The sequence below is a fragment of the Parasteatoda tepidariorum genome, chromosome 8 (genome assembly GCF_982258835.1).
Source record: "Parasteatoda tepidariorum strain Cologne lab strain chromosome 8, Ptep-v5.0, whole genome shotgun sequence".
Lineage (NCBI taxonomy): Eukaryota > Metazoa > Arthropoda > Arachnida > Araneae > Theridiidae > Parasteatoda > Parasteatoda tepidariorum.
In genome coordinates, this window is record NC_141762.1 from 9,535,368 (window position 1) to 9,561,077 (window position 25,710).

A 25,710-nucleotide genomic window follows, 5' to 3' on the forward strand; every position below is an offset into this window, starting at 1 on the left:
ACTTCAACTACTCAGGAAATGTTAAGTTGATATTGTATTTATTTTTCTCTCTTTTTCTTTTTTAATGAAACACTTATTATTTAAAATCAATATAGTACTTAAAACATAGCTTAAAAACCATAAAATTGCACTGAATTGTTTTTGCAGTGCACTGTATATCTAGAAATGAGCTTAAAATTCTTATTTAATATTAGAATTAATTTATTGTAAATGTTGTATAATAAATTTCTTCTATTTTAATTAATTCTCTTTTTATATGTACATACAAGCTGTTACATTTGTATTACACCTTTGTTCTATGCTGTATTGTGATGAATTACAAAATAATTATGAATGTCAGTATTAGTACATACTAATTGACAGGCATTTTTGACAGATTATCATTAACAAATCATGATCGATTGTTTAAGATTTTTTGAAAATATGATTACGCAAAATTTGTTGTATAAATCATATTAAATTGTATATTAGAATTATTAGTATTTTAATATACATATTCTATATTAGAATATTCTAATACATACTCTAATATACCTAGTACATATTAAAGTGAAATTATAATTAATTTGTTATATGTCGTATAATAAATTTCTTTTATTTTAATTACTTCTCTTTTTATATATTCCTACAAGTTGTTACATTTGTACTACACCTTTGCTCTATGCTGCATTCTGATGAACTACAAAATAATTATAAATGCCAATATTAGTGCATGCTAATCTACCTGAATTTTTTACACATTATCATTAACAAATTATGATAGATTTTTTGAAAATATGTTTACGGAAAATTTGTCCTATAAATCATATTAAAGTGGCAATAAATTCTTAATTTATACTTTTTATTTTTTGTCAAAATAAGATTTATTGGTTTTGCTTTAATTTTCTTTAAAAACATAAATGAATTTAAATAAATTGGCTTTAAGTAGTGATTTTCCAAATAGTTTTCGCGTTAAAATCTGCCTCATTTAAAGACTTGGCAAAAAATTAATCTTTAATAATTAGGTAATATTAATTCTAAACAGAGAACCACAATATCATCTGAGGACTGAAAGTTGCAGTATTTATTACATGATCCTCCATATATGTTTTAGTTCAAAGAAAATATATCCAAAAACTCACTTATGTTTTTTTAAAATGGCTAAGCTCTGTGACGCCTAGCAAATGGATTGTGCTTTAAATTACTTCAACTTTCCGATTGTAAATCAGAAATTCATCTAACCACTTTTTAAAAGATCCATTCCAAACTTCCAGGGATGACATATTTCTTTATTTGGTATCAGTTCTTTTTTGATTTTTTAAAATAATTCTGTTAGTAAAAACATGTTATGACAGTACAGATTAAAGTTAATTTTTAAAATTCTAGAAAATTGTTAGAAGAAACTTTAAGCTATATTTTACAACTTGAACTCAGGAAAATCTACTTTTGTAGCAAAATAAAATTATCTTCGACATATTGTTTAAAAAATGTATGTGCAGTTTTGATAATAATGTAAATAAAAATAAATGCAGTAAGTAAAAAAACGAAAACATTCATTATATCAACAGTAATAATTTGTTTTCAAGGGTAATTTTTCAACTGTTTGTTCCAACAGCAATTTTTTTAATTTTTCATAAAATTGTCACAAGAACTTTCAACAGCATTCATTAACTTTTAAAAGTCTTGTCCCTGATATCCAAAATTTCAGTCAGGAAACTAAAGGACTGTTTATACAATCTAAATACTTAGACGAAGATTGATTGAAATTAATGGAAACTTGTTTTGCTTGGAACTTGGATTGTGTAAACGATCATCCAAGTTTTTGGTCGAAGTCCTTAGATGATAGTAGAGTATGTTCTACTATCCATTTAAGTTTTGCCTCCCTTAACCAATCGGCTTCTAAAGTTTTATGTCGTCAACAAGCAGGCATTAGATTATGTCATATTGTTGTCCATTTTCATATATTTCAATCCAAATACATTAATCTGTTAGGGTCTATTTGTGTCATTGCAATTTTATTTGAATTAAATTAATAATTTTGAATTCATGCAAGTATGATTTTATAATGTTGAATATGAACAATGTGCATGTGCAGGTTTCTCATCCGACCAATCAGTGACATTTAAGAACTTGGTTAGTTTCGATAAATCATTCAATTTCTTGGAGAGGGAAATTCCTTGAAGTTCTCAGATTCAAGAGCTTGAACTGTTTAAACAGGCGTTAAAACTTTTCTTGTAATTGTTGCATCACATTCCAGGACTGGGAAAAGCAAAGTTCCCATAACTTCCCAACACACGAAGGCCTTGACCAAAGTATCTTGACAAACTATGTTTAGGTGTGGCATAAAAGTTACCTGCTCAATTAAAGCCGAGTGACATTGCAATAACTTCTAAATAGGTCCCAAATGACTAAGCTTTATGCAGGATGGATTTTTAAAGCACTAAAAAAAAATGTTTTCTCAGGTCAAAAAATAGAAATCTGCTTCATTTATCAAATAACAGTAAAAAATTACAGCTAATTTAGTGCAAAATTATTTTTATTTACTGCCAAAATAATGCTTATTTACAGAACCCCCCCTTATCTTAAAAACTGTGATTATTGTGGTAATTATACATGCAAAATCAATAATTTACTTTTGCGAATGTGTACACTATTAATAAGAATAAAGTTAATAAAATGCGCAATATCCAAAATCCATTTTATTTTCATCCAAAAATGATTACAATGCAGCAAAATATTTATCACAATTTTCTACTCCTTCTCAAAGTCTTTTATGAACGTAATTTTAATTTTCAACATGAAATATATTCTAAATAATTGAGTAGTAAAAAAAATATTTAATTTTAAATTACAAATGATGATTTAATTACAAAACAAGTATGTTTTATAATATGTATGTATATTTTTTATACAATATATATTTAGGTATTTTATTAGTTTGAAAGCTTAAATCACCTTATTTTAACTGTTGACAACAAACTTAGTTTGGGGAAGAACCAGGTTGCTTTCCTACTTTAGAAATTTGTTTCTTTCTATGATTTTAGAAATACTGCTAGTTGATAAAATTTTTGTAAAATGCAAAGTTTTCTCAATTTAACTAATTTACATTATTTTTACATTTATAAATATTTTTATTAGCCAAATGAAATTTTTCAAAACTTATATGATAATATTGCATTCGATAATATTCGTGATATTATTAAATGAGATATTTCTAGATATCGATTATGATCGCGATAATGTCTCATTCTATATTTATCATTGTCGATAAAGAGCGCGATAACGTCTAATTCGTCATTCATTGCTGTCAATTTTGATCGCGATATTATGTTTGAAAATTATCGCTATCGATAATCACGACATTATCGTATTTGGTATTGATCAGTGTTCATACAATATTAATTGTAAAAGACAGCATTCAAGATATCTCCTGATATAATTTTAAAAATAATAATACCACGATGTGTAAACAATATTGATACATTCCTCAGCTCTACTTTTTTGTAATAACTTGGTTTTTTAGTCATGCAAAATAGGGTCACATGGATATAAAGATATGAATTTTAACATAGATAAAAGTCTTCCTCAACTTTAGAGAACATTGGGCTTTAAAATTTATAAACATTCTAAAGAACTTTGAGGAGTGAGAATCTGACTAGAGAATTTCTAAAAAGTAGCCAAGATTCTAAAGTTAACTAAATGAAGCTTTAGATAACATAGCCCCTTAGCTACGAAATGCAGCCTGAACATGCATAAGTTTTTTTTTTTGTTTACTTGGTCACTTCACAGATAACATTTAATAGATCTTGATGAATAGTTTCTTCCCCTCCAGATCCTTGGGTCATTAGGTAATAGCACTTGCTCTTAACTTTAAGAAACAGCAACTTTCTCCTGTTCATAGTAGTTCCCGCAAATCTAAATATACAATTTGATCCTTTTCATACGTAACTCTCCCGTTTTGAGGAGTGTGCTAGAAAGGCATCCCACAATCGTGGTTCTATAAGTTCTTGAGCACCAAGCTTTATGAATTCTTCTTTTTGACGCACAGCGGCAATTTTCCTCAGAGCAGCCTGAAAAACGCACTTGTTAGTGATGAAAGGTAAGATTTAACATTTCCATATTATATTCTTTATAAATAGAATCCGCGCCTCAAGGATTTCCCCACTATCTACACTTTCCCTCACTCCATTATCATGGTTTCAGAAAAAACTGGCTTTTTTCCTTCGCAAGTATATTCCAACTTCTTACTGAAACATACTGTTGTGGGAAAGAAAGCAATATTTGCGAAACCATGGTAACGGACTGGGAAAAATTGAGGAGATTAGAGGAAGCGCATAAGCTTAATGTGCCTGTTCAGAGTTATAGATCAGAGATTTGTGATTGTAATTACAACAGGAGTAGATAAATAAAACATAGATAAATTAAGGCGACTAAAAAGTGATAATTTGAAAAAAAATTTGAGTTGCTATTAAAAATCGGAAAAAGTTGAGAAATCAGTTTGATTTTCAATAAAATGATGCTTTTTTTAAAAACATTTTCAGAATTTTGGGTAATCTTGCCAACAGTATAAAAGCCTCACCACGAGAGAGCTGGAACAAAGTGGTGTTTTATATGAACTTTTGGATCATTTACATGTAGTGGTGTGGAAAATAACTTTAATTCAAATTTGTAAAACAAAGAATGTATGATAATGCATTAAAACACAAACTAAGCTACTAGTAAAAGAAATTTCCCTTTAAAGCATAGAAAGTAGGCAGCCCTGCTTTTTGAATCAGTCTACTAAATTAAATACAACATGTATGCAAAAATAAAAATTTAGTGCGTACCTGAAAATGTAAGTGGTATTTTAGTTGTGGAAAACTCTTCTTAGATATAATAAATAATAGATGAATGTATTTTGGCCACGACCTCAATTAAAACTAGTTCATGTAAAGAATTTTACATGTGTGTATTCATGTATTTTGCAATTCATATAGGTTAAATATTGCTCAAAAAAATTTGTGAATTAAAATCGATATTACTTACCAAACAAGCTACTAGCACTGAATCACTGTCATTCCGTTCTTTTCTGTCTTTGCACAATTTCACCAGTCGTTGAATTCCTGTCAATAAAATATACAAAATGAATGTTAGACCATTTATGGAAATGTTACATTTGTCATTTTTTTTATTATTTATGCTTATGATATTACAATAGATTTATAAAAATGAATGTCAACGTAGGAGGCTATTTATTGTTCTAATTATCTAGTTATTAGATGGAGCAATTAAAAATCTTTTGTGGATTATCAGTTGCGGTTTGTTCTTATTTCATTAATTTGTGATCACAACGCTCGAATACGGGATATTTTTTCTTTTTTTAATATTTTTGTATTCAGTTGTTAAAAATATTTTTTATGAAACTTTCTTTCAGAACTATGTTTAATGTAGTTTTCAGTATATTATAGTTTTCTAATTCAAAAGATTTTAATCTATTTAAAAATCAAGACAGAAATTTACGTATTTCCTTCTCCTATGACTCTCCACACGCTAATGGTGAAAACATGCGAAGTGTTGCCATAGGTAGAGAGTTCTGCTCTACGCCACCTATAGCCCGTTTCGATCGCCGATTGTTCTGCTTTTAAATTTTTTGTACTTCAAAAGAAAGGTAAACTTTGCTTTTGTTATTGTAAAATTTAGTGGAATTGAAAACTCGATGAAATTTTTAATTAAATAAATTAGTTTCATTTATCCTGAAATAAGCTCATTTTTTTAAACATTTCAATATTGTTTTACAGTGGCCCCATCTAAGAACTAACTAACTAGAGAGGTGAATCGTAAATTTAATATCTAAGGTGAATAACAGTATAAGTACAATTTAGTTTTATGAATATTATTTTAACCCAATCATATTTATATCTTAAACTATTGTGTTAAATTTAAATACCTTGACTAATGTTTTATGTATTACTATTTTAAATCATGTTTTTATTATTCACCTTGCATTTCTGCCACTATATTTGATGTATTTGCATTGGAGCACAGTCTTGCAAGTGCAATTGCAGCTTTCTGCTGAACTCTCTCACAAGCAGCAAGTTGTGGTGGTCCATGGCTAGCTGACGGTTTCAATTGCAAGAATTGCATCAGTAGAAATAAACTTCCTCCTGAGGACAAAATTTCCCGATATTCATCTTTGGCGGCCATGTTTGCTAAAACAGTTGCAACCTGTAAAAATAAAAATAAAATAAACAAATTCTTTCATTTACCTAACTTTGTTACTGGAAGAATCACAAAGCACAAAAATAAAGAACATTTTGAATTACTTTTGATCAAATGATCAGATTTTTACGTACTGATTCAATTTTAAATGTTTGAAGGCAGATGGTACCCCCTTAAATTTTCTAATTAATCGAATAATTAGTACAGATGATATTTTAAGTTACGAAATCAGACAGAAAAGCGTATTTTTTTTAAATAAACAACGGAATTGGTATTCTCTAACGGAATTTTTTCGACGGAATTGGTATTCTGACACCCGAAATATAGGGCGTAGCCGCAATCTGGGAAATATGATCCAAATGGTTTGGTCAGAAGCGATCAAAGCTTGAACCTCTTAACGCTAATTTTATTTTTTGCGTATTCCACCATATCTTGAGGACTTAAACGAATCGAAAAAATGTTGCACACAATTATAAAATTCTTTATTTATTATGCGTTTGCCTAGTTAAAACAAATTCTGCTTATAATTGTAAAATCAATTGTTATATCTCTATCACTAAAGAGAACCAGAAAGTTTTGGAAACTACAGCTATGTAACTTAATATATATTGAAATATGGTAAATATTTCACAATAAGATTTTATGTGAGATATAACGTTGCAGACAGTTGCCGCGATATTTTCGTGTATGACAAATATCGATGAAGGTAATGAGCATGATATTATCATAGTCGACAGCTATCATTATTGATAATTCTCTAGTACTTCCTATTTTCTGTATAAGATATGAAATTTGCAATACATGTTGAGAGAATATAGAGTATCATTTAAAAAATATCGATATTTAACGATATATTAATCAACATTGTTTACGATCCATGGTTGTCTAAATTAACTCTTTTCAGAGAAGATTATTCTAAGGGGTAGAAAAATTTATGTTTAAAATTTGATTTGAATTTATTAAATTTAATTTAAAATAATTTTCGTTATGAATACATTGCCAAAAATTCAGCATTTTTCTGCTAAAAGAGGTAATAGTAGGTACTTAATTTACGTCCCTCTAGATCTGTACAAGGGGCTATTGGCGACGGTTTGGGAAACATCCTTGAGAATGATCCTAACACATGCTATCACAATTTCGATCTACTGCAGAGGGAACGGCTGCTCTGCCTTGGTAGCCCGACGACCTGCTCTCGAAGTCGAGCTTTTTACAGCAGAACAGTTCAACTGGGACCGATACCAAGCATCCTCGGTTCCTTCGCAGGCTGATCAAAGTGGTCAACCACGGCCCGCTGCCAGTGATGCTTGGCTTCTGTGATCTACTGGGAATCGTATCTAGCTATTAAACTACTGTAGGACTTAAAGCGTAAGGGAGCATTTACATAGCAAGTGATCGACTTAGATGCAGGTGCGAATATTTACGAACTACGTGTAAGATAAACTGCTCGCGCATGCGCGAACTGTATTGATCCACTATCGCATATGCGAATCGCATGCAGTGAGAATGTTCCATAACAGAAAAGAGTTTAAAACATTTTAAGCGTTTTTCTTTTTTTTTTTTGCAAAATGGAGAATGGATTTAAAAAAAAAAATTACCTGATCTTTGATGAAAAGTGAAACTGCATGAGTTTTATTTCGGCAAGCATCCACTAGTATTTCCAAGACTTTGTTCTCTTTCATCTTGCTCAAGGCATTTTCCGTAAATGAGAGATTTGCAAGGGCAGCAGATGATAAAAGAAACACTTCACTATTCTCTGTGGTAGAAGCAACGCCTATAATACCCAGAATTCCATTATTATTCAAATTATATAAAATATTTTTATTCCTTTTAAAGTTAATGCTATTTGTAGCTGTCTCTGTTATCTAATATATATATATATATATATATATATATATATATATATATATATATATATATATATATATATATATATATATATATATATATATATATATATATATATATATATATAATTGTTTCGTTTCATAGTGTCAGAGATGAAGTATGAATAAACGCCTGTTTTAAGCATTTTAACATTAATTTCCACCTGATTCTTGAATTTCTTAGTGGTTAATCGCAGATGCTCTACAACTTTGCAATACACTTTTAACCCTACATTTCCACCATATTTTAGACTAAAAATTTCATCACTATGACTGTTCGATAGTTAAGAGGATAGATAAGGTATTTTGTGGACACCCTGCTTGTGTTTAATATGTAATGTGGTCCAACAAAATATAATACTATTTTGGTTTAAGGTTAATTGAGTTTTGGTATCAGAGTCTCGTGTTAATGTACTTTTTGTATATTTTATTTAAAAAAAAAGTATTGCACTCCCGATTTTTGTGGATTTCTTGACTTACCTGCTATGGATTGCACTAATCTGTCTGCACTGCTTGACACACTTCGTTATTTTTGTAAAAAAAATAATTCATATTGCACTCCTCCCGATTTTTGTGGATTTCTTGACTTACCTGCTATGGATTGCACTAATCTGTCTGCTTTGTCGGACATACTTAGTTATTTTTTTATTAACGTTAACTTAGTTATTTTAACATATTGCATTCCCGAGTTTTGTCGACTTACTTGCTATTTATTACATAAATCTGTCTGCAATGTCGGACACACTTTGTTATTTTTGAAAAAAAAAAAAAGAAAAACATGTCACATTGCTGCGTTTTGTCGATTTCTTGACTTACTTGCTATGGATTGCTCTAATCTTGTCTGCATTGTTTGACATGTTTCGTTTTTTTTTTTAAAAAGAAACATATTGCATTCCCGAGTTTTATCGTCTTACTTACTATTTACTGCATTAATCTGTCTGCATTGGCGGACATACTTCGTTATTAAAAAAAAAAGAAGAAGAAAAAAACGTCACATTCTCGCATTTTGTCGATTTCTTGACTTACTTGCTATGGATTGCACTAATCTGTCTGAATTTTCGGACACACTTCGTAGCACATATGCACTTCCTTCAGTCCAGGGTGCAGTTATTTGTGCAATGACTCCCGCTGCTTCGCTCCGAGCTTCTTCTGCAGAATTTTTGTCACTGAGTACATCACACGTACAGTCAACTCCGCCGTTCTGCAAAAAGAATTAAAAATTCTTTACCAAACTGGAGGTACAAGTGATGTAAGTAAGCATTTTTGTGTAAACAACACATGCAAATCACTCTTAGACTTACCAACTTTTTTGAGTTTCAACAAAACTTTAGCTTTAACATTTGGCTCAGAAGGGCCTTAGCCGAATGGTCGAGCCTTTCCGCCAAACGCTCTTTTGCGTTAAGGTAACGTTTACGTAAGGTTAGAATCCTGCTACATCCCTGGATTAGAGGTGAGATGGGTTTAGTTCAAGTTTGAGCCCGACGCGAGGTGGGGTTCATTTATTGAAAAAAGTTTTCTATCTTGGGTAGGCTCGGGCTCATTATAAAATTTTGATAAAATTCTTTACTACTTTTAAACAAACGTTTGGTTTAGTTATTAACACTTTGTTGACCGGAAAATTTATACAGAAACTATGTCATGGCACGGACTATTAGTTTGTATTTGTATACGGAAATGAAATAGTCTAAATTAACTTCAATAAATTTTATTTATACTGAATGTAATGAACATTTCCTTTCCGTTTTTATTTAATATCACATGCATTTTACCATATTATTAATTTATAGTTATGTAATTTTCTTTTGTTAATGTATGTTTTTAAAGATTAGTTATCCTCATATTAAGAACAGAAGAACGTATATCTCAGACTGCGGCTCTAAGAAATCCTATGTATCTTGGGCTGAGGTTGGCTCGAACCTCCGAAAGTGAGCCCAAACTCCACTCTATCCTGGATGTATCTTTGACGTGTTATCCTTCTTTGGTTGGTGTTATCTATTCTTGAAATTCTCTCATTTTGCATCTTCCAAAATGAGAGTAAGAAGTTAAAATCTTTCCTTTTTTAATATTAATATAATTAAAAAAGCATTCTCTAATAAATATTGCAATCCTATAGAATGATTGCAAAATTACAGGTGTTAAAACTCGAAAAAATAACTCCCTCTCCTTAATTTGGTTGAACTGAATTTCGCATGGTTAAAAATAACATTTCTAAAAGCTTCAAGCAAGCTCTTTTAAATTATGCCAATAGTTTTGCCGTCTTCCCAAACATTTGATGCCTAGAGAAAGATTTACATAGAGTTAGTATAGAAGTATCCGTATTGTTTTGTCATCTATCTGTATGTATAACAATCAGTAAATAAATTTGATTTAAAATTATTTGATTACAATGAAATTCAAATAATTTAAACGTGTCCAAGGATTGGGCAAAAATGTGGAATACATTTCTGACTAACTGGAATGGAATATAAAAATAACTTTTATAACATGGAAATAATTTTGCTTTTAGCGTGAAACTGTTTTGGAAAATTTTACATGGCAAAACTGTTGCCATAATTTGAAAGATCATGCTTGAAGTTTTTAGAAATGGTGTCTTTTTTACTAATGCGAAGTTCGCACCGTCCAAATGGAGAGTAGGAAGTTAAAATCTTTCATTTTACAATATCGCTGAAATTTAAAAAAAAATATTCTTATAAAAATAGTGCAACCCTATAGAATGATTTCAGAATTTCTCGTATTATCTCTTGCTCGAAAAAATTTATTAACTTTCTCTCCTTATTTTGGTCGATCCGAATGTACCAGTAAAAAGTGTAATCTTTCTAATTGTGCCAACAGTTTTGCCTTGTAAAATATTCCAAAGCATGTGCAGCTAAAAGAATGATTGTTTCATTACATAGAATTAATATAACAGATTTTCCATATTTTTGCCCGAGCACTGTATGTTTCAATAATAATATAAAACTGTGTGGGCCTCAGCCTGAGAAAAGCTTTTGAATGGAATTTTAAATAGCTAACTCAAAATGACACCTGACGAACGGACACCCACATTCGAAATTAATCGGGAAATTTGTAATTAAACACAGTGTAACCTCCAGGGAAAGACCACCTCTATGTAGTGACCTCCTTTTATATACGACCACTTTTAATGGGAACGTATTTTTTTTTCCATAGACTTTGTGTTGAAGAAAACCTTTAGGAGAGACCATCAAAACCTCTCCCAGCGACCGGGCAAACATTTGCACCAAATGCTTGAAAGGTCAGATAAGGAAACACGAAAAAATATCAAAATAAATTGAAAATATTTGTGTGAGGTTCTTATTTAGAGAGCTCTTTTTAACGATTTTTGAAAGAGGTCTACAACCTCATATTGCAGTCATATTGCACTAAAAACGATGCTAATGATGCTATATCAATAATACATTTTTAGAATTAAATAAGGTCCCGCAGTGGACTGATCGTTAAGACACGGTTCCCAGCAGATCACCGAAATCAAGCATCACTGGCTGCGGTCAGTGTGCGGGTGGGTGACCCACTTGGATCAGTCTGCGCAGGGGGCGAGGGTGTGTGGTATTGGTCCTCGTTAAACTTTTCTATCGTAAAGTGCTCGACTTCGCGTGCAGGTCGTCGGGCTACCGAAGCGGGGGTGCCATCCCCTCTGTGGAGAATCAAAATTGTGATGGCATGTCTTCGGATCATCCTCAGGGATGTTTCCCAGACCGTCGCCAAAGCCCATTGCGCAGCTCTAGTGCGACGTAAATGAACAAAACAAACAAGAATTAAATAAGAAAAAAAAGTTATTCTAGGAAAAAAAACTAAGTATCTCAAACAAGTAAACCTCTTCTCATTTTTTAAAGCTGACTAATTTTTATGAAATAAAATTAATGCAAACTGAAGCAAAAAATATAATTATTCATTTATTTAAAATAGTTCTATCATTTATAATTGGTAAATTTGTTTTTACTCATAATTATATCAGCAGGGATCATTTTTATGAACGCTAAATTTTATTCATCTTTCCGATTTTCATGACGCCAACGCACGTGACATTTCCACACCAAGGAAATGACACTGACTAAAAATAAAATCGTTTGCAAAAAATCATGTACTTTCGATAACAATTTTGAAGTCTGTGGAGGTAACCTTTATAAACGACCCACCTCCATTAACGACCATTTTACTGTGAAACAGAGTTTTTGTTCCCCGAGAGGTTTCACTGTGTGCCGTAACAATATTAATCGTATAATTTGAACGTCGCGATGATTTAAATACGATTTAAGCCATTATTCCAACGTTAAAGCATAGATTTTCCCACCATTTTAAATGCTTGATAAAACTCTCGGGCATAAAAATTCTTTTAAAATAGAACATGAAACCATTTTCTCTCCCTCAGACTTGTGACGAATATAAAATTTTCAGGCTTATTAAAAAAAAAAAAAAAAAAAAAAAGACAACGAAAAGAAATTGCGTTGTTTTAAAATATAATTGTACTTACTTCTTCGAAACTGCGGATAGCTGAAGGCACACAAGTAAGAACAGTTAACGCTCTAAGAGCACATGGATGAACATCTCTCCATTTATCTTCCACGCAGATCGAAAGTAAAGATCGCACAGCTCCCAGCTACAAAGATACACTCCATTTTAGAATAAAATTATTTCATTGTTGATTTATTACAAATTATTTATTTCAGTTATGGATTGTTGACAGTAAACAATAACAAACTTCCTTAATCCGGAAGAAATTTAGAAAACTTCCGGTGTATCTCTCCGCTTATGCTATGCTTACGAGGCGATGTGTGAATAATTCCAAGGTAATTTATAAATTCTAACAGGTCATGAGCATAAAAAAAATTTAAGAAAATTAATATTACAATCGAAATAATTAATTTAAGGTGTGCCATGTTTTGTGTATTATCTCTTATCTGGCTATATTTGAGTAAAATATCACAGTTTATGTTTTCTGAAGTAATATCAATACATCATAGCATGTTTACGGAGTCTTCTGAAATTAATTGTTAATTGATTTGCTTAAAATTAAATTGAAAGAACATGTTATATGGTAAACACTGCAAGTAAAATAATATTAGCATGTTAACTCTAATAATGGTCTTAAAAGTCACTAGATTATCAGTCACTAGTCACCAAAGGGTGACTAATACATCGAAAATGGCTACCAAAATTTCAAAGCCTAGTAGCCAAAAATAACAAGAATGTAACAGGCCTAATATGAAAGAATAAATTACGCAAACCCAGTTCTTATTTCGATCGCTTTTCGGCAATTCTTTCTACGAATTTTCACATGTTTTCAAAATCCTAATATTTTAATACGGTAATTACGACTCTAGGATATCGATTCGTGCTTTTGAGTAATAAATTTTTGGTACTGGATTCGCTTTTTTGAGTTATTACAATACATTTTTCTTAAGACTGCGATTTTTTTTTATACTTACGATACGTAAATATCGAATCACGATTTTAAATAATCACTTACAAAGTATTGTCGCTCGCGTTTTTAAAAGTTATTGCTATGGATTAACACAAAATTTTTTAACTCCCGTGATTTATAATTCAGTAATATCATACACGAATATTGAACAATGATAATTCAATATTCACTAATCACTTTTTGATGAACTCGATTTGTGATGATTTCTCCTTAAATTTATGCATTGTCATGTCAATTGTTTTTTCAAAAATTAAAATTATGGATTTCCTCATGATTTTAAAAATTCAGATAATTTTCAATACGATTTTATTATTACGCGTTAATTTCAAAGTGCGCATTTCAGTAATAAATATTTGATGGAGTCGATTCGCAATGATTAGTTTCATTGATTTTTCCGAGAGTTGTTACAACATGATGTTTCAAGGTTTTCAAAATCTCGGTATTTTTAATACGTTATTATTACGAGATTTGCATTTAATTCTAACAATGATGTAAAACTATTCTCCATGTAGGTATATTGTAATATTTAAACAGTTAGAACGAAACCACCTGCATTTTAACTCTAATAATGGTTTTAGTCGTCTCTATCCTACGATATTCTTTTTTCAACAATTAAAAATAACCTTAACTATATCTCCAACTTTGTTCTTAATATTCCCCATCTTGGTACTATCCATTTAAAAAATTTTAAATCCTAAACATCTGCAGTTAAAATATTTGCTTAGGAAAATTCTTTAAAGTTTATTTCCATATCTCTAGGTATCAGAAAAATTGCATAAAATTCATTTCCATAGCTAGGCATCAGGGAAATTTTATAAAACTCATTTTCATAGCTAGGCATTAGGAACATTTAATAAAATTCATTTCCATAGCTAGGCATCAGGGAAACTTCATAAAATTCATTTCCATAACTAGGTACCAGAAACATTTTAAAAATACAGTTCCATAGCTAGGCAATAGTAAAGAATGTTACTAAATGTGCGTCGAGCAACAAATGTGTAAATGATATCTAAAGGTCTAAGCGTTTCTAGTCCAGTAGTTCTTATTGACTGAAATCAATAATATTTCGTCCTAAAATACATAATAAATAAATAAAAAGACATAAGAAACACAAATTGAAAAATTTAAGAGAATACAATTGTTTTAATACCTATAAACATGCGTTATGAACAAAATTGCTCGGCTGTTTATTACTTTTGTCTGCACTTAATTTTTCAATTTGTGTTTCGCAAAGCTGTTTCTTAGCTTTATGTTTTTGAACAAAAAGTTTTCTTCTTGTCTTTACGCAATTTTAATTTGTTTTTGAGACAAGTTGCTGATTATGAAGCTATTAAAACCCTCATTTTTAAGGTTTTTATTTTCAATGAAGAAAAAAAAAGTGTAAAAATATGTAAGAACATTTTTTTACTTAATTTATGAGAAAAGTCAAGAGACATGCAGCAAAATATAGTGATTGTTACGAACATACCCTTCAACTGCTACGGAATTTCCGTAGTTTCAGAAATCTTCTTTTCAGACGGTAGCAAAATTAATGTCTTAATATTTAAAAAAAAATAATTTTAGCGTAACTTGTCCACTATTACTTATAAAAGTGCAGGCCATATGGCTATATTCTTAAGTTCTGATAAAAGTTTTATGAGAGATCCATTTGCTTTAAAAATTTCTACTTTGGTTCACTACCACTAGAAAGAATTATTTTCAAAATCCTCATAAGTTTGAGGGTATGGTTACGGAAAATTCGAAAGTTTTCTTCATATGATTTTTTGAAATCAAAGTAACAGCTAAATGGAGAAACTTCCCCACAACACTTAATCATAATTATTGTATTTAAACTAAGAAATTTTCTTACAACGGTTTGAATTTTTTGGAAAAAACCAGTAACTTACTTTTACCAACAGATCGCAAAATGTTGGATTCATTCTTCCTAATAATATAAGGGCAAACACAGCTCTTTTCAGATTTTCGATATTTGCTGCTCTTTCTACGCAGTCTGCGATCACCTTTAAAAAGAAAAGAAACATCACTGACACAATTTCAAATAAAATCTTCATATTACTGATTGGTTAGAACACCGCTTTTTTTCGTTCTTTTATTGCTAATCCATCGTTAAATTATTTAGTTTTTATATTATTCTACAATACATCCTTGCTATTAACCCTTTCGTTACGAGGACAGTATTTAGCTGGCATCCACGCGATGTCCTGTGCTGTACTATTTGATAACCGGACCCAATCTGCTTTAAATTGCCATTGGCTAATTTTTCTTCTTCTTTTTAACGGCAGGCACTGAACTTATCGTTTTTCGCCAAGGATGGTTTTGGAAGTGTTGCTCACTTTACGTTGCCCGGTGACCACCTTGAGACCAAAGTCACGGAGGCGAGCAACATAACACACTCCACTCTGCCACAGATACCCGTTCATAGGGTGGGCCATATTCACACAACAGAGGACAAGACGCAGAGAGAAACATCCATGGCTTAAGCGGGATTTGAACCTGTAGCCATTGGTTTCACGGTTAGACACGCTAACCACTCGGCCACCTGGCTGGCCCACTGGTTAATATTCCATTGACCTATATTTGATTAATATCACTAGAAGTATATTTCGTAAGCGTTCGTCTCCCAATGAGGTGGCTCAGGTTCGAACCCCAGTGATAGCGTGGCTGCGGCTGGTTGATACGAATTGCGGCTGGTGATACTGATATAAAATATTTTCAGTGGTAAATGGATCATGGGTTGGAATGGGTTGCCATCTGGCCAACCGTGAGAGGTGTCCGTGGCTTTCCTCTCCATCGCTCTGTGACTTTCCTCAAATGCGGGTCATTTCAATCTAAAAGTTCTCCATGAAGGCTAGCTTGTCCTAATGTTTGATCCAGAAGTTACCTTGTCTTTCGGATTAGATTCAAAATTACAAAGAAATGGAGCTGAACATTGATAGTCGTAAATTGAGAATAGGGTTCGCTGTTCAACTCTGGTTGTAAAATAAAACCGGACTGCCGTAACGAAAAGGTTAATCAATTGATGAACATTATTTATATTGAGATGTTCCTTACAAATAGTTCTCTAAGAATCAGCTGTTGAATCAATATCATTGCGTGCTTTTGTATGTTTTCAAGCTCTTCCTTTGCTTTGGATTTCCATTCATTGTATTTTCCATTCCTAAGAAAGTTAAATATTAATATTAGACATTAAAGTAATTGGCATTCATATAACTTTATAGCAATATAATATTATAATCAAAATTAGGTCTGACTCGCTTATTCTTCCCTAATTATACCTCCGAAAAATAATATGGCGTTACAGCGTGCGAGAAGTAATAAAGGTGGAAAATGTATTGTTTACAATGAGTACACCCTCAGGGCGGGGATGATCAAGGTTAAGTATCACTGGCCGCTAAATACCTGCAAAGACGTCTTTTAAGATTTAGAGCCGTTTTTTGGTATGTACCGTGCTCAAAATGAAGAATAGACCATCCAGTATAACTTATGATCTAATGATCGGATCTTCACATTCTAGGACTGAAATGACTAGGTGACCTCAAATATGCTGATTATTTAGTGCAAATTATTTAGTATATTTTAAGTTACAAATTCAGACAGAAAAGCGTATTTTCTTTGAATAAACCTAGCTTTTTTCAACGGAATTGGTATTTTGACACCTGACACACAGTTCTAAAATTTGAAATAATTAAAAAATATACAATTAGTAGCAACAAAAAAAAAATTGATGCAAAATAATATGCTCTTACTTATTCACTATATCCAATAGAGTAGAACATGATGTTCTTACTTTGGCCTCAATCTGCAAATAGAAGACATTAATTAATTTTTAGATCAATTTGCTTATTAATATTAAATGATTATTTTTTAAAATTACCAATGTTTTCAAATAAAACACTGAACGAATTTTTTAATAATAATTTTGTAAAGGGTGCTCCAGAATTTGTTTAATAGTTATTAAAATTACTACACCCTTAATGAATAGTTTAAGAATACTTATTAAAAATGAACTGTTATTGTAAAGGATCGGGGTTTGATCCCCGGCGACGTCTTGAAGCCTAGATCGATGCGTACCAGCTTGTCTGGGTTATGAAGGCGGGCGGTGCGTAATGCTAACCACATTGTTGCCATTACACCGTTGGTTACGAAGTTATAGTGTCTTAAGCTCCACGACCTACAAGGGGTTGTTGCAGGAATGCTTTACTTCTCAGTTTTACATTTTAAAAATAAAATAAAAATTGTATCCACATTGGGGGTAGCAAATGAATATGAAAGCGGGGAAAAAAAGTTCTTAAAATCTCACGAATAACTTCTGACGCAAGTGGGATTTAAATTGCAAAATCTGTTTAATTGTTGGAGAAATTTGTGAAGAAGTTCATCCGGCAGTCAAATTTAATGTTTGAATGCAGTCGGCTTCAAAAGAGTTCTATCAGATTTAGAGTAAATTTGCCTTTTTTTTAACCCTTTGACGCAGAATTTTTATGAAACATATTTTCATACTCCTTTCCTTATTTTTTATTGAATTCAGGTTGAAATAAGTTAAAAATATTATACCTAGCATTTTAATAATTTATAGTTTAGTTATGAAATACAGCATGAAACACCGGTATCTTCCACGGCGTTAAAGGTAAAATCTTCCAAACACGGCTTACCCATTTTTTATTTAATTCATTGTCGAAATTTCTTTTATTTGCAAAATCAGTTATAGTTAACTTTTTAAATATGAATGAAACTTTTTTTCCTAACTATTTTTTTTAAAATTTTATATTTTAATACAAATATAATTCTGATAATCTAACAGATTTTTTTACTAACTATTAGACTGTTTTTTATCATAAAAAAATACCAAAATATATTTTTGTTTCAATTAGAGCTTCAGAAAAAAAAAATGTATAAAAGGGACTCCAATGTCTTATCTGCGTCAAAGGGTTAATGTGAATATAATTTTTGCACCAAGGATTCTAATAATACATATTCGGAGCAGTGATTATAGCATATCCTGTATAAACCTGCTTATATGAGTAGCGTCCAATTAAAGAATGTTCTAAATATAAAATCATGCAATCCTAACGGCGACTGCGATTAAATTGTCACTAGATTTTCATATTCCTATTAAGAAATGTGTCATATAAAATCTGGTGTGTGGGACAACAAACACACACGGTTATCTTACCTGCGCTAACTGCTTAATAGAACTGGACAGCTTGACAATTTCCACTAAACTTGTGCACAGCTGAGCTACCTTTAAGGACAGTGGCACAGTTGATGCTTCTGATTTTAGGGATTCAATCATTTCATCAATGTGTTTGTTGATGTTGATCCCGAAGTCCCATATTCTTTCTGCAGATTCTGAAATAAAAAATGGGTATTAAATATCCGCAAGATGTTATTTACTGCCTGATGTTACAAAATTTAAAGATCTATTAGACATATATTATTAGGCCTATGTATATTATTAGGCCTCATATAGTTGTCGCAGCCACTAAAAAATAAATTAATTAATTGAAATTTATTTATACAGTTTACAATGATGTCTCATTATTGAAAGAACAAAATTTAAGGATCGATTAGACATATATTATTAGGCCTACATATATTATTAGGTCTTATATAGTTGTCACCGCCACCAAAAAATAAATAAATAAATTAAAATTTATTTATGCCGTTTACAATGATGTCTCCTTAATGAAAGAACAAAATTTAAAGATCTATTAGACCATGACTTCGATTAAGAAACAAACACTCTCCTTTGCGGAATATCATTGTTTTTCTCTTATTTTCTTCATAAACATAAATCGAGTAAAAGCTTATTGATTAGTTCTATTTACCCTGAGCATTTCCAACAGCCAAAGCATTGGGAACCCAGTCTTCTTTAAGCAACACTTTAGCTTGCAAGGCATTCAGGCATTCACTGTCAGTCATCAAGCGGATTTCTTTCAGCCAGCACGATAAAGGACTATCTATTTCAGTATTTTTGGAATCTCTGCAAAAAAAAAATTAGAACAATTAAACTAACCTAAAAGAAATTCATCTCTTCATACATAAATCCCTTCCAGGTTTCAGAGGGCTTTAGTGAAAAAGTTTAGTAAGACAAGTTAGTGAAACGAATGCAACAAAAATAAAGTTTGCAATAAAGGTAGTTTTGCTAAATCCCTCGGCTTAAAGGGTAAGAAAATAAGATCTTTTGCATACATCACCACCAACAAAACAAGGCCCCTGTGAAAAGATTACACATGCTGTCAATACTGTAGCATAGATGCCAACCTAGAAGTCCCATTTCTTCCCATTATTCATTTAACCCAATTGCACTAATGATTTCAGTTTTAGAAAAGACCTTGTTTAGTTTCATTGTAAATTTTCTGTTGGTGATGTAAGAATCAATAAGTTTGATTATATTAATGGGAATGTTGAATTGTTTTAGTTTCTTTCGTGCCAAAAGCTTTCTCCATAAACAGGACTTAAATACATATGTCTTCTTGTTTATAGCGATGGACAAAGTTATTCTAAATCAAATTTATTAAATCAATCATAAAAGTAAAATATGAAACGTACTTAACCTATTTTAATATTCAAGAAAATCTCCCGATAAATCGGAAAATGCAACTTATCGGTAAGTATGCTATAGTTACCATGCTGAATGGAATCTCGAAGGAATTGGACTATCGTATTTATATATGGACGCTATAACTGAGGGATCACTCCACGAGCACCTGCATTCCTGCCAACTTTTACGCATTTGGTGTAAAGTTTTATTTCTATATTTAAAGTGGTAGTAAAATGTATGCTTTCTATATATTCTTTGCATTTATAACTTAATTTATAACCTTTTTTATCCACCACAATTTTTAGAAAAATTAAGCATATATTAAGCATTAGTTCCGATGAAATAATATGTAATACAGTTGTGGAACTCCGCATAAGCCTGGTCAAAATACAGCTTATGTTTCTGCCTAAAATTGTAATTTAAATTTCATTTTACTACCACTGGGGAAAATCATCCTTGAAAGGATTAAAAGTTGGCAGGTATGCACCTGTAAGGGCTGTAAATTAAAATAGAATTATTTCTGTCTTTAGTGCAATGTTAGTTTCTGATGTATTCGTTTTAATCGAATAATTTTTTTTAATATAGCCTTTTAATATTTCATCGGAACTTATGAATAACTTTGTACTATAGTAATGCAGATTTTTAATAATTTTCAAATGCAAAAAGAATACAGCAAAAATAAGAATTAAACAAGCTAATAGATAATACTCACACATACGGTGAAAACGAGTCAGTTGAATCATCGATGCTGAGCAAGTCTTCTGTTTTTTGGTCTAGTGACATATTCTCTTCTTCTTCCATTGGACTCTGAGCTTTTTGTAAACGTGTGTTCGTTTTTTCGGGACTTATAGCTGGCTCACTTGAAGATATAACCTTTTTATTCGTAGACATATTTGGAGCAGGATTTCTATCTTCCTTTTCATCGACGCAGCTGCCATTTAGGGACACATTAGGTGCAGACTTGCTTAATATAACTTCCTGTTTCCTTCGGACAATTAATCTCCTTCGAGGTTTATCATCAAACGATACTTCATCTTCATCGTAATCGACGAATGGAATATCGTTATCTGACGGACTTGGATGAAGTATACTTTCGCAGGGTTTAGAACTAACTCTAGGATCAGTCATCGGCTTTGGAACTATGTACCTTTCCTCAGTTTGCGTGCTTTTTGGCAAAGTGGAACTAAGTCGCCTCTGGAGATGAACTTTGCAAGACAAACCACCATTCATAACTTTCTGCTTTGTATTGATACAACTGCTTCTCCTTTGTATGCGGTTTATGGACGAAACTAGATCGGTATCATCAATTTTCTGACCAGAACTACGGCACACCCCTTTCTTTTGAATTGGACTTAAGTTCACATCCAAATCTGGGCTGTTTAGGAACTCTTGACTATTCACAGATTCTAATTGTGCTATTGGAGCAGATGTTTCGACGTTGATTAATTGTCCACTTTCGGGTGACATGTCTTCATATGGAATACGTCTTCGAACAGACATTCGCCCGTTTGGAAGTCTGTATGGTGTGTTTGCCTGAGGTCGTTTCTTGGTTCCATCAGAATGTTCTTCCCTTTTTGGTGTACTAGTCTGTGGGCCCGTTGTTTTGAGGTGATAGTCGAAAGCCGGAGCAGGAGTTGATATCTTTTGTTTCTCGGGTGATGGTGATAGGTGCTTCTCGGGAGAGGCATTGAAGATTTTTTTTCCTTTGGTATTAGATCCGGTAGATTCTGGAGATTCATCAGATCTGGTTTCGAATATTGGAGTTGTTTCTTCTGCAGAAGCTTCTATTTTAAGCGATCTATTTTTACCAGGTGTTCTCAACTTCTTTAACCAACTTGACGTCTTCTTTTTGTCTGATCTACATTTGCCAGATAAATTTGAGAAATATTTAATTAAAGTCACAAAAAAAAACAGTAATTACAAATTCTGAATAAATGCAATGGGTAGTTTTCATTTTACTTTCGATTTAAATTTTAAACTTTTAACATAGAGTCTGATTTTTTTTTTAAAGAAAATTTTATTATTGTGACACTTATTATTGTACACTTGGACATATGTCAGAAAAGAGGAATTTTCGCCATGTATATCGTTGTAATGTAATCGCAAATGGATCAAAACGAATCAAAAACAGATCGATTTTATGCATAAGTTTCCAAATCCTTATAGTGTAATCTAAAACAAAAGCGGATAGATTTTATACATAAGTATTAACATCCTTTCATTATATAACAGACCAAGTTCTAATAATCGAAAAATTAATAATAGAAAAAAGCAACCAGTAATCGAACTTCGGTGCTTAGGGGATAGAGCGCTCGTCTCACAGGACTCGAATCCCAGCGATGGCTGGTCAACAAAAAATCCACACTCAATTCGCACCAACTGCAGTGCAGACATAAACTAACCTCAGTAGTAGACAGATCATAGGCTAGAGCAGTGTTTCCCAACGTGGGGCCCACGCCCCACCGGGGGGAAATTTGATTGTAAAGGGGGGCAATTCAAAAATGAACTCGATATGAGTTTAAACCTTTTGCTCTGGGTCATTTAAATGCAATGCGAGATTTCGGTGACAAAATCGAAAGAAAAAAGCGAATTGTTAAATAATTGCGGTCAATAAACATTATGTGAATTAGGGATTTTTTAAGCGACAAACCTGAAATGAAGTATCTGTTTACAGTCGATGGTAAAGCATTTGTGAGTTATTTAGCCAATATCTTTGAAAAACTGAATATATTAAATAAGAAACTTCAAGGAAAAAATAAAACTCTCGTTGATGCAAAAGCTAAGATATTTAGCTTCATTACCCTTATTGAGTTATGTCAGAAATATATTAACAACAAAAACTTAGAACAGTTTCATTGACTCCAAAAATGTGAAGTAAATGATACCGCTTCACTTGTTATTGTCTATCATCTGAAAATTCTATCGGTTGATTTAAAAGAAAGATATTCTGATTTAAAACAAATTTATTTTACAGCATGGATGTTGCAGTCCATGTTAGTGGATTTGTCTGATATATCAAATATATCAAGAAGAATTTGCAGAAATGCAAAATGATGAGTCAGTTAAAACTTTATTTAATATGAAAGGAGTGATGGCATGGCTTCGTAAGGAAACAGAAAACAAATACCCAAATTCAATCAAATGTGCAAGAAAACTATTGTTACCGATTCCATCTTCATATTTAGCTTAATGTGGAAATGTGGATTTAGTGCTGTAATTGATTTTAATGGTAAAAAAAAGAAATCGTCTGGATATAACATAACGGGGAGACTTGAGACTGAAGCTAACCAAATTGGAACCTAAGATAAAATCTACGTGCAGCAAGCATCAAGGGCAAGAATCTCACTAAATTAAAATATTAAATTATTATTGAAAAATCTTTGTTAAAATTATTTCGAATTTGAATTTTAGTTTTTCATTATATGTTCTGAAAATTTACTTACTTTGTTTCGCTAACAATTTCCTAAGTTTCTTAAGTGAACAATTCGATTTTTTAATATTAAAAATTATGTATATGTTACATAGGGGGGGGGGAATAAGAATTTTAAAAAGGCTTAGGTGGGGCATGGTACAAAAAAGGTTGGGAAACACTGGGCTAGAGTCTTTTTGCCGTCTGACAAACCGTGGGAAGTTTTCGTGGTTTTCCTCTCCACGTAATACAGATGTGGGTTAGTTTCATCAAGAAGTCCTCTACAAAGGCAAATTTCTCCCAATACTTGATTCAGTAGTTCTCTTGCTTTCTGGAGTGGGTTCAAAATTGCAATGCTACGGAGTTAACATTGATATTCGTAATCTCGAAAGTAGGTCGGCTGTTCAACGACGGTTATAAAATAAAATGAAATTAAAAATGTGGTTTCTTCAACGTAACTTTTAAGTATGTAAACAAAAACAATTTAATGTATACCTTCTTGCTTTAGAACTGCGGTTGTATGCGTCATGTATGTTTGGTGCTTTCATTGGAGGGGTGGGTGGAGAATATCGTGTCATTTTGGGTTTCGGATCTTGTAGGGAAACGATTAACTTTTCTTCTCCGTCCTTCTCTTGTTTTGTGGTAGATATGACGTAAGTTACATCCGTATTATCTTTCCATTTTTCGTCAATCTGAAATAAAAAGAGATTCATTGGAAATTTTGAGAATGTAATTTGAATTAGCAAAAATTGAAATCGTAAATTAGTTTGAATTAGTTTAAAATTGATTTGTTAATCTAGGGTTGCATAACTTATTTCGGAAAAAATTTTTTTTTTTTTTTTTGATTTCCAGCGTTGAAAATAATTAATTAATATTAACTTAACCCTATGACGCGGAACTTTTATTAAACATATTTTTCATACTTTTTTTTCTTCATAATTTTGTATTAATTTAGGTCAAAATAAGTAAAAAATATTATATTTATCAATTTAATTATTTACGGTTATGAAATATAGCATGAAACATCGATGTCTTTTCTCCGTTATAGGTAAAATCTTAAAAACAATATTTTTTCAATTTACTCATATTAGCTGTTATTTAGATCTAAGCGAAACAATTATTCCTTATTAATGTGTCTTTAATTTACAAAATCAATTATTGATAAATTTTTGAATATAAATGAAAAAAATAATTCAAACTATTTTATTTGGATTTAATAATTTAATACAAATATAATTCCGATAATCTAACGGATTTTTTTAGTAACTATTAGATTGTTTTTTATAATTAAAAAATACCAACATATACTTCTTGCTTAAGATTAGAGCATCAGAAAAAAATATATTAAAAGGACACCGGTGTCCGGTCAGCGTGAAGGGGTCAATTATTACTTAAATAGAATATAAATTTTTGCCTTAAAAATCAAACGGTAAAGTATGTGTAGAATATTTTTGAATTTAAAAATTTTAAAATTTTGCATGCTTAGACTTCTATAACAAATTTAAGATGTGACTGATCTTCAACTTAAAATTTATTATTATTATTTTTACTTAAAGTTTTAATTTACAGATATTTTACACTTTTAATTTTTAAATAAATCCTTGAACAAAATTTTTTTGGCACAGAGTTAAGTTAAAATTTTTTGTTTTTCTTTTTAATTTAAAGAAATTCGAAATATCATCTTTTATTAGTATTCCTGTGTTTTCGAATTTTAAAGTTTCGGCAATTTTCGGCAATTTTTTTTCTCAATATTTTTATTGAAATCAGTTTAAGAAACTGCTATACAATTTCCTATGCTAGTTTTGTAGCTTTTCAAATCAATTTTTGGCTTAGGGGCCAGTCCCGTTTTTAACACTCAAGGGCAATGTGTAAATAATAAATCAATAAGTAATTAAATAATGATAATTATAATAAATAATTTGGCCCTCGGAACACAAATTATGCAGCTCTTTATTTATTTATTGACCTCTTGGTATCGGATATTATCAGAAATAGAGCACAGAACCTTATTTAAAAGAGTAGACTTCAATGAATAATGATTGTACAGTTCTAATAAATAAATAAATAAAAAACGGATCTCCCTGAATAACTTTTGATCTAATGATCGGAACTTCATGTTTTAGGACTGAATCTTAATGGTTTGAGATAGTGACTAGAACTATGCTTGCTGTTAAGTGCCGGCGATATTTTAAGTTACGAAATCAGGCATAAAAGTGGTTTGCCGATATGTGGGAAATATGATCCCAATAGTTGTATCAGG

The 25,710-nt window shown here is 31.3% G+C and overlaps 1 protein-coding gene across 6 annotated transcripts in view; it reads right to left on the bottom strand.

Annotated features, from left to right (window-relative positions):
- Nucleotides 1-2,665: 2,665 nt before the first annotated feature.
- Nucleotides 2,666-25,710, bottom strand: part of LOC107457283 (protein inscuteable homolog) — a 55,988-nt gene continuing 32,943 nt past the window's right edge. For 3 of the 6 annotated variants that reach the window (XM_087149802.1, XM_087149800.1, XM_087149803.1), the window contains 13 exons: nucleotides 23,946-24,142; nucleotides 20,754-21,899; nucleotides 19,326-19,480; nucleotides 18,671-18,846; nucleotides 17,247-17,299; nucleotides 16,552-16,657; nucleotides 15,387-15,500; nucleotides 12,550-12,675; nucleotides 9,087-9,261; nucleotides 7,773-7,948; nucleotides 5,958-6,183; nucleotides 5,005-5,081; nucleotides 2,666-4,049 (listed from right to left, as the gene is read on the bottom strand). In XM_087149802.1, the coding sequence (XP_087005928.1) occupies nucleotides 3,918-4,049; nucleotides 5,005-5,081; nucleotides 5,958-6,183; nucleotides 7,773-7,948; nucleotides 9,087-9,261; nucleotides 12,550-12,675; nucleotides 15,387-15,500; nucleotides 16,552-16,657; nucleotides 17,247-17,299; nucleotides 18,671-18,846; nucleotides 19,326-19,480; nucleotides 20,754-21,899; nucleotides 23,946-24,142 (2,859 nt within the window). In that variant the 3' untranslated portion in view covers nucleotides 2,666-3,917. The remainder of the gene's footprint in view (nucleotides 4,050-5,004; nucleotides 5,082-5,957; nucleotides 6,184-7,772; nucleotides 7,949-9,086; nucleotides 9,262-12,549; nucleotides 12,676-15,386; nucleotides 15,501-16,551; nucleotides 16,658-17,246; nucleotides 17,300-18,670; nucleotides 18,847-19,325; nucleotides 19,481-20,753; nucleotides 21,900-23,945; nucleotides 24,143-25,710) is intronic. The other 3 variants (XR_015428629.1, XR_015428628.1, XM_087149801.1) reach the window with 3 other exon arrangements.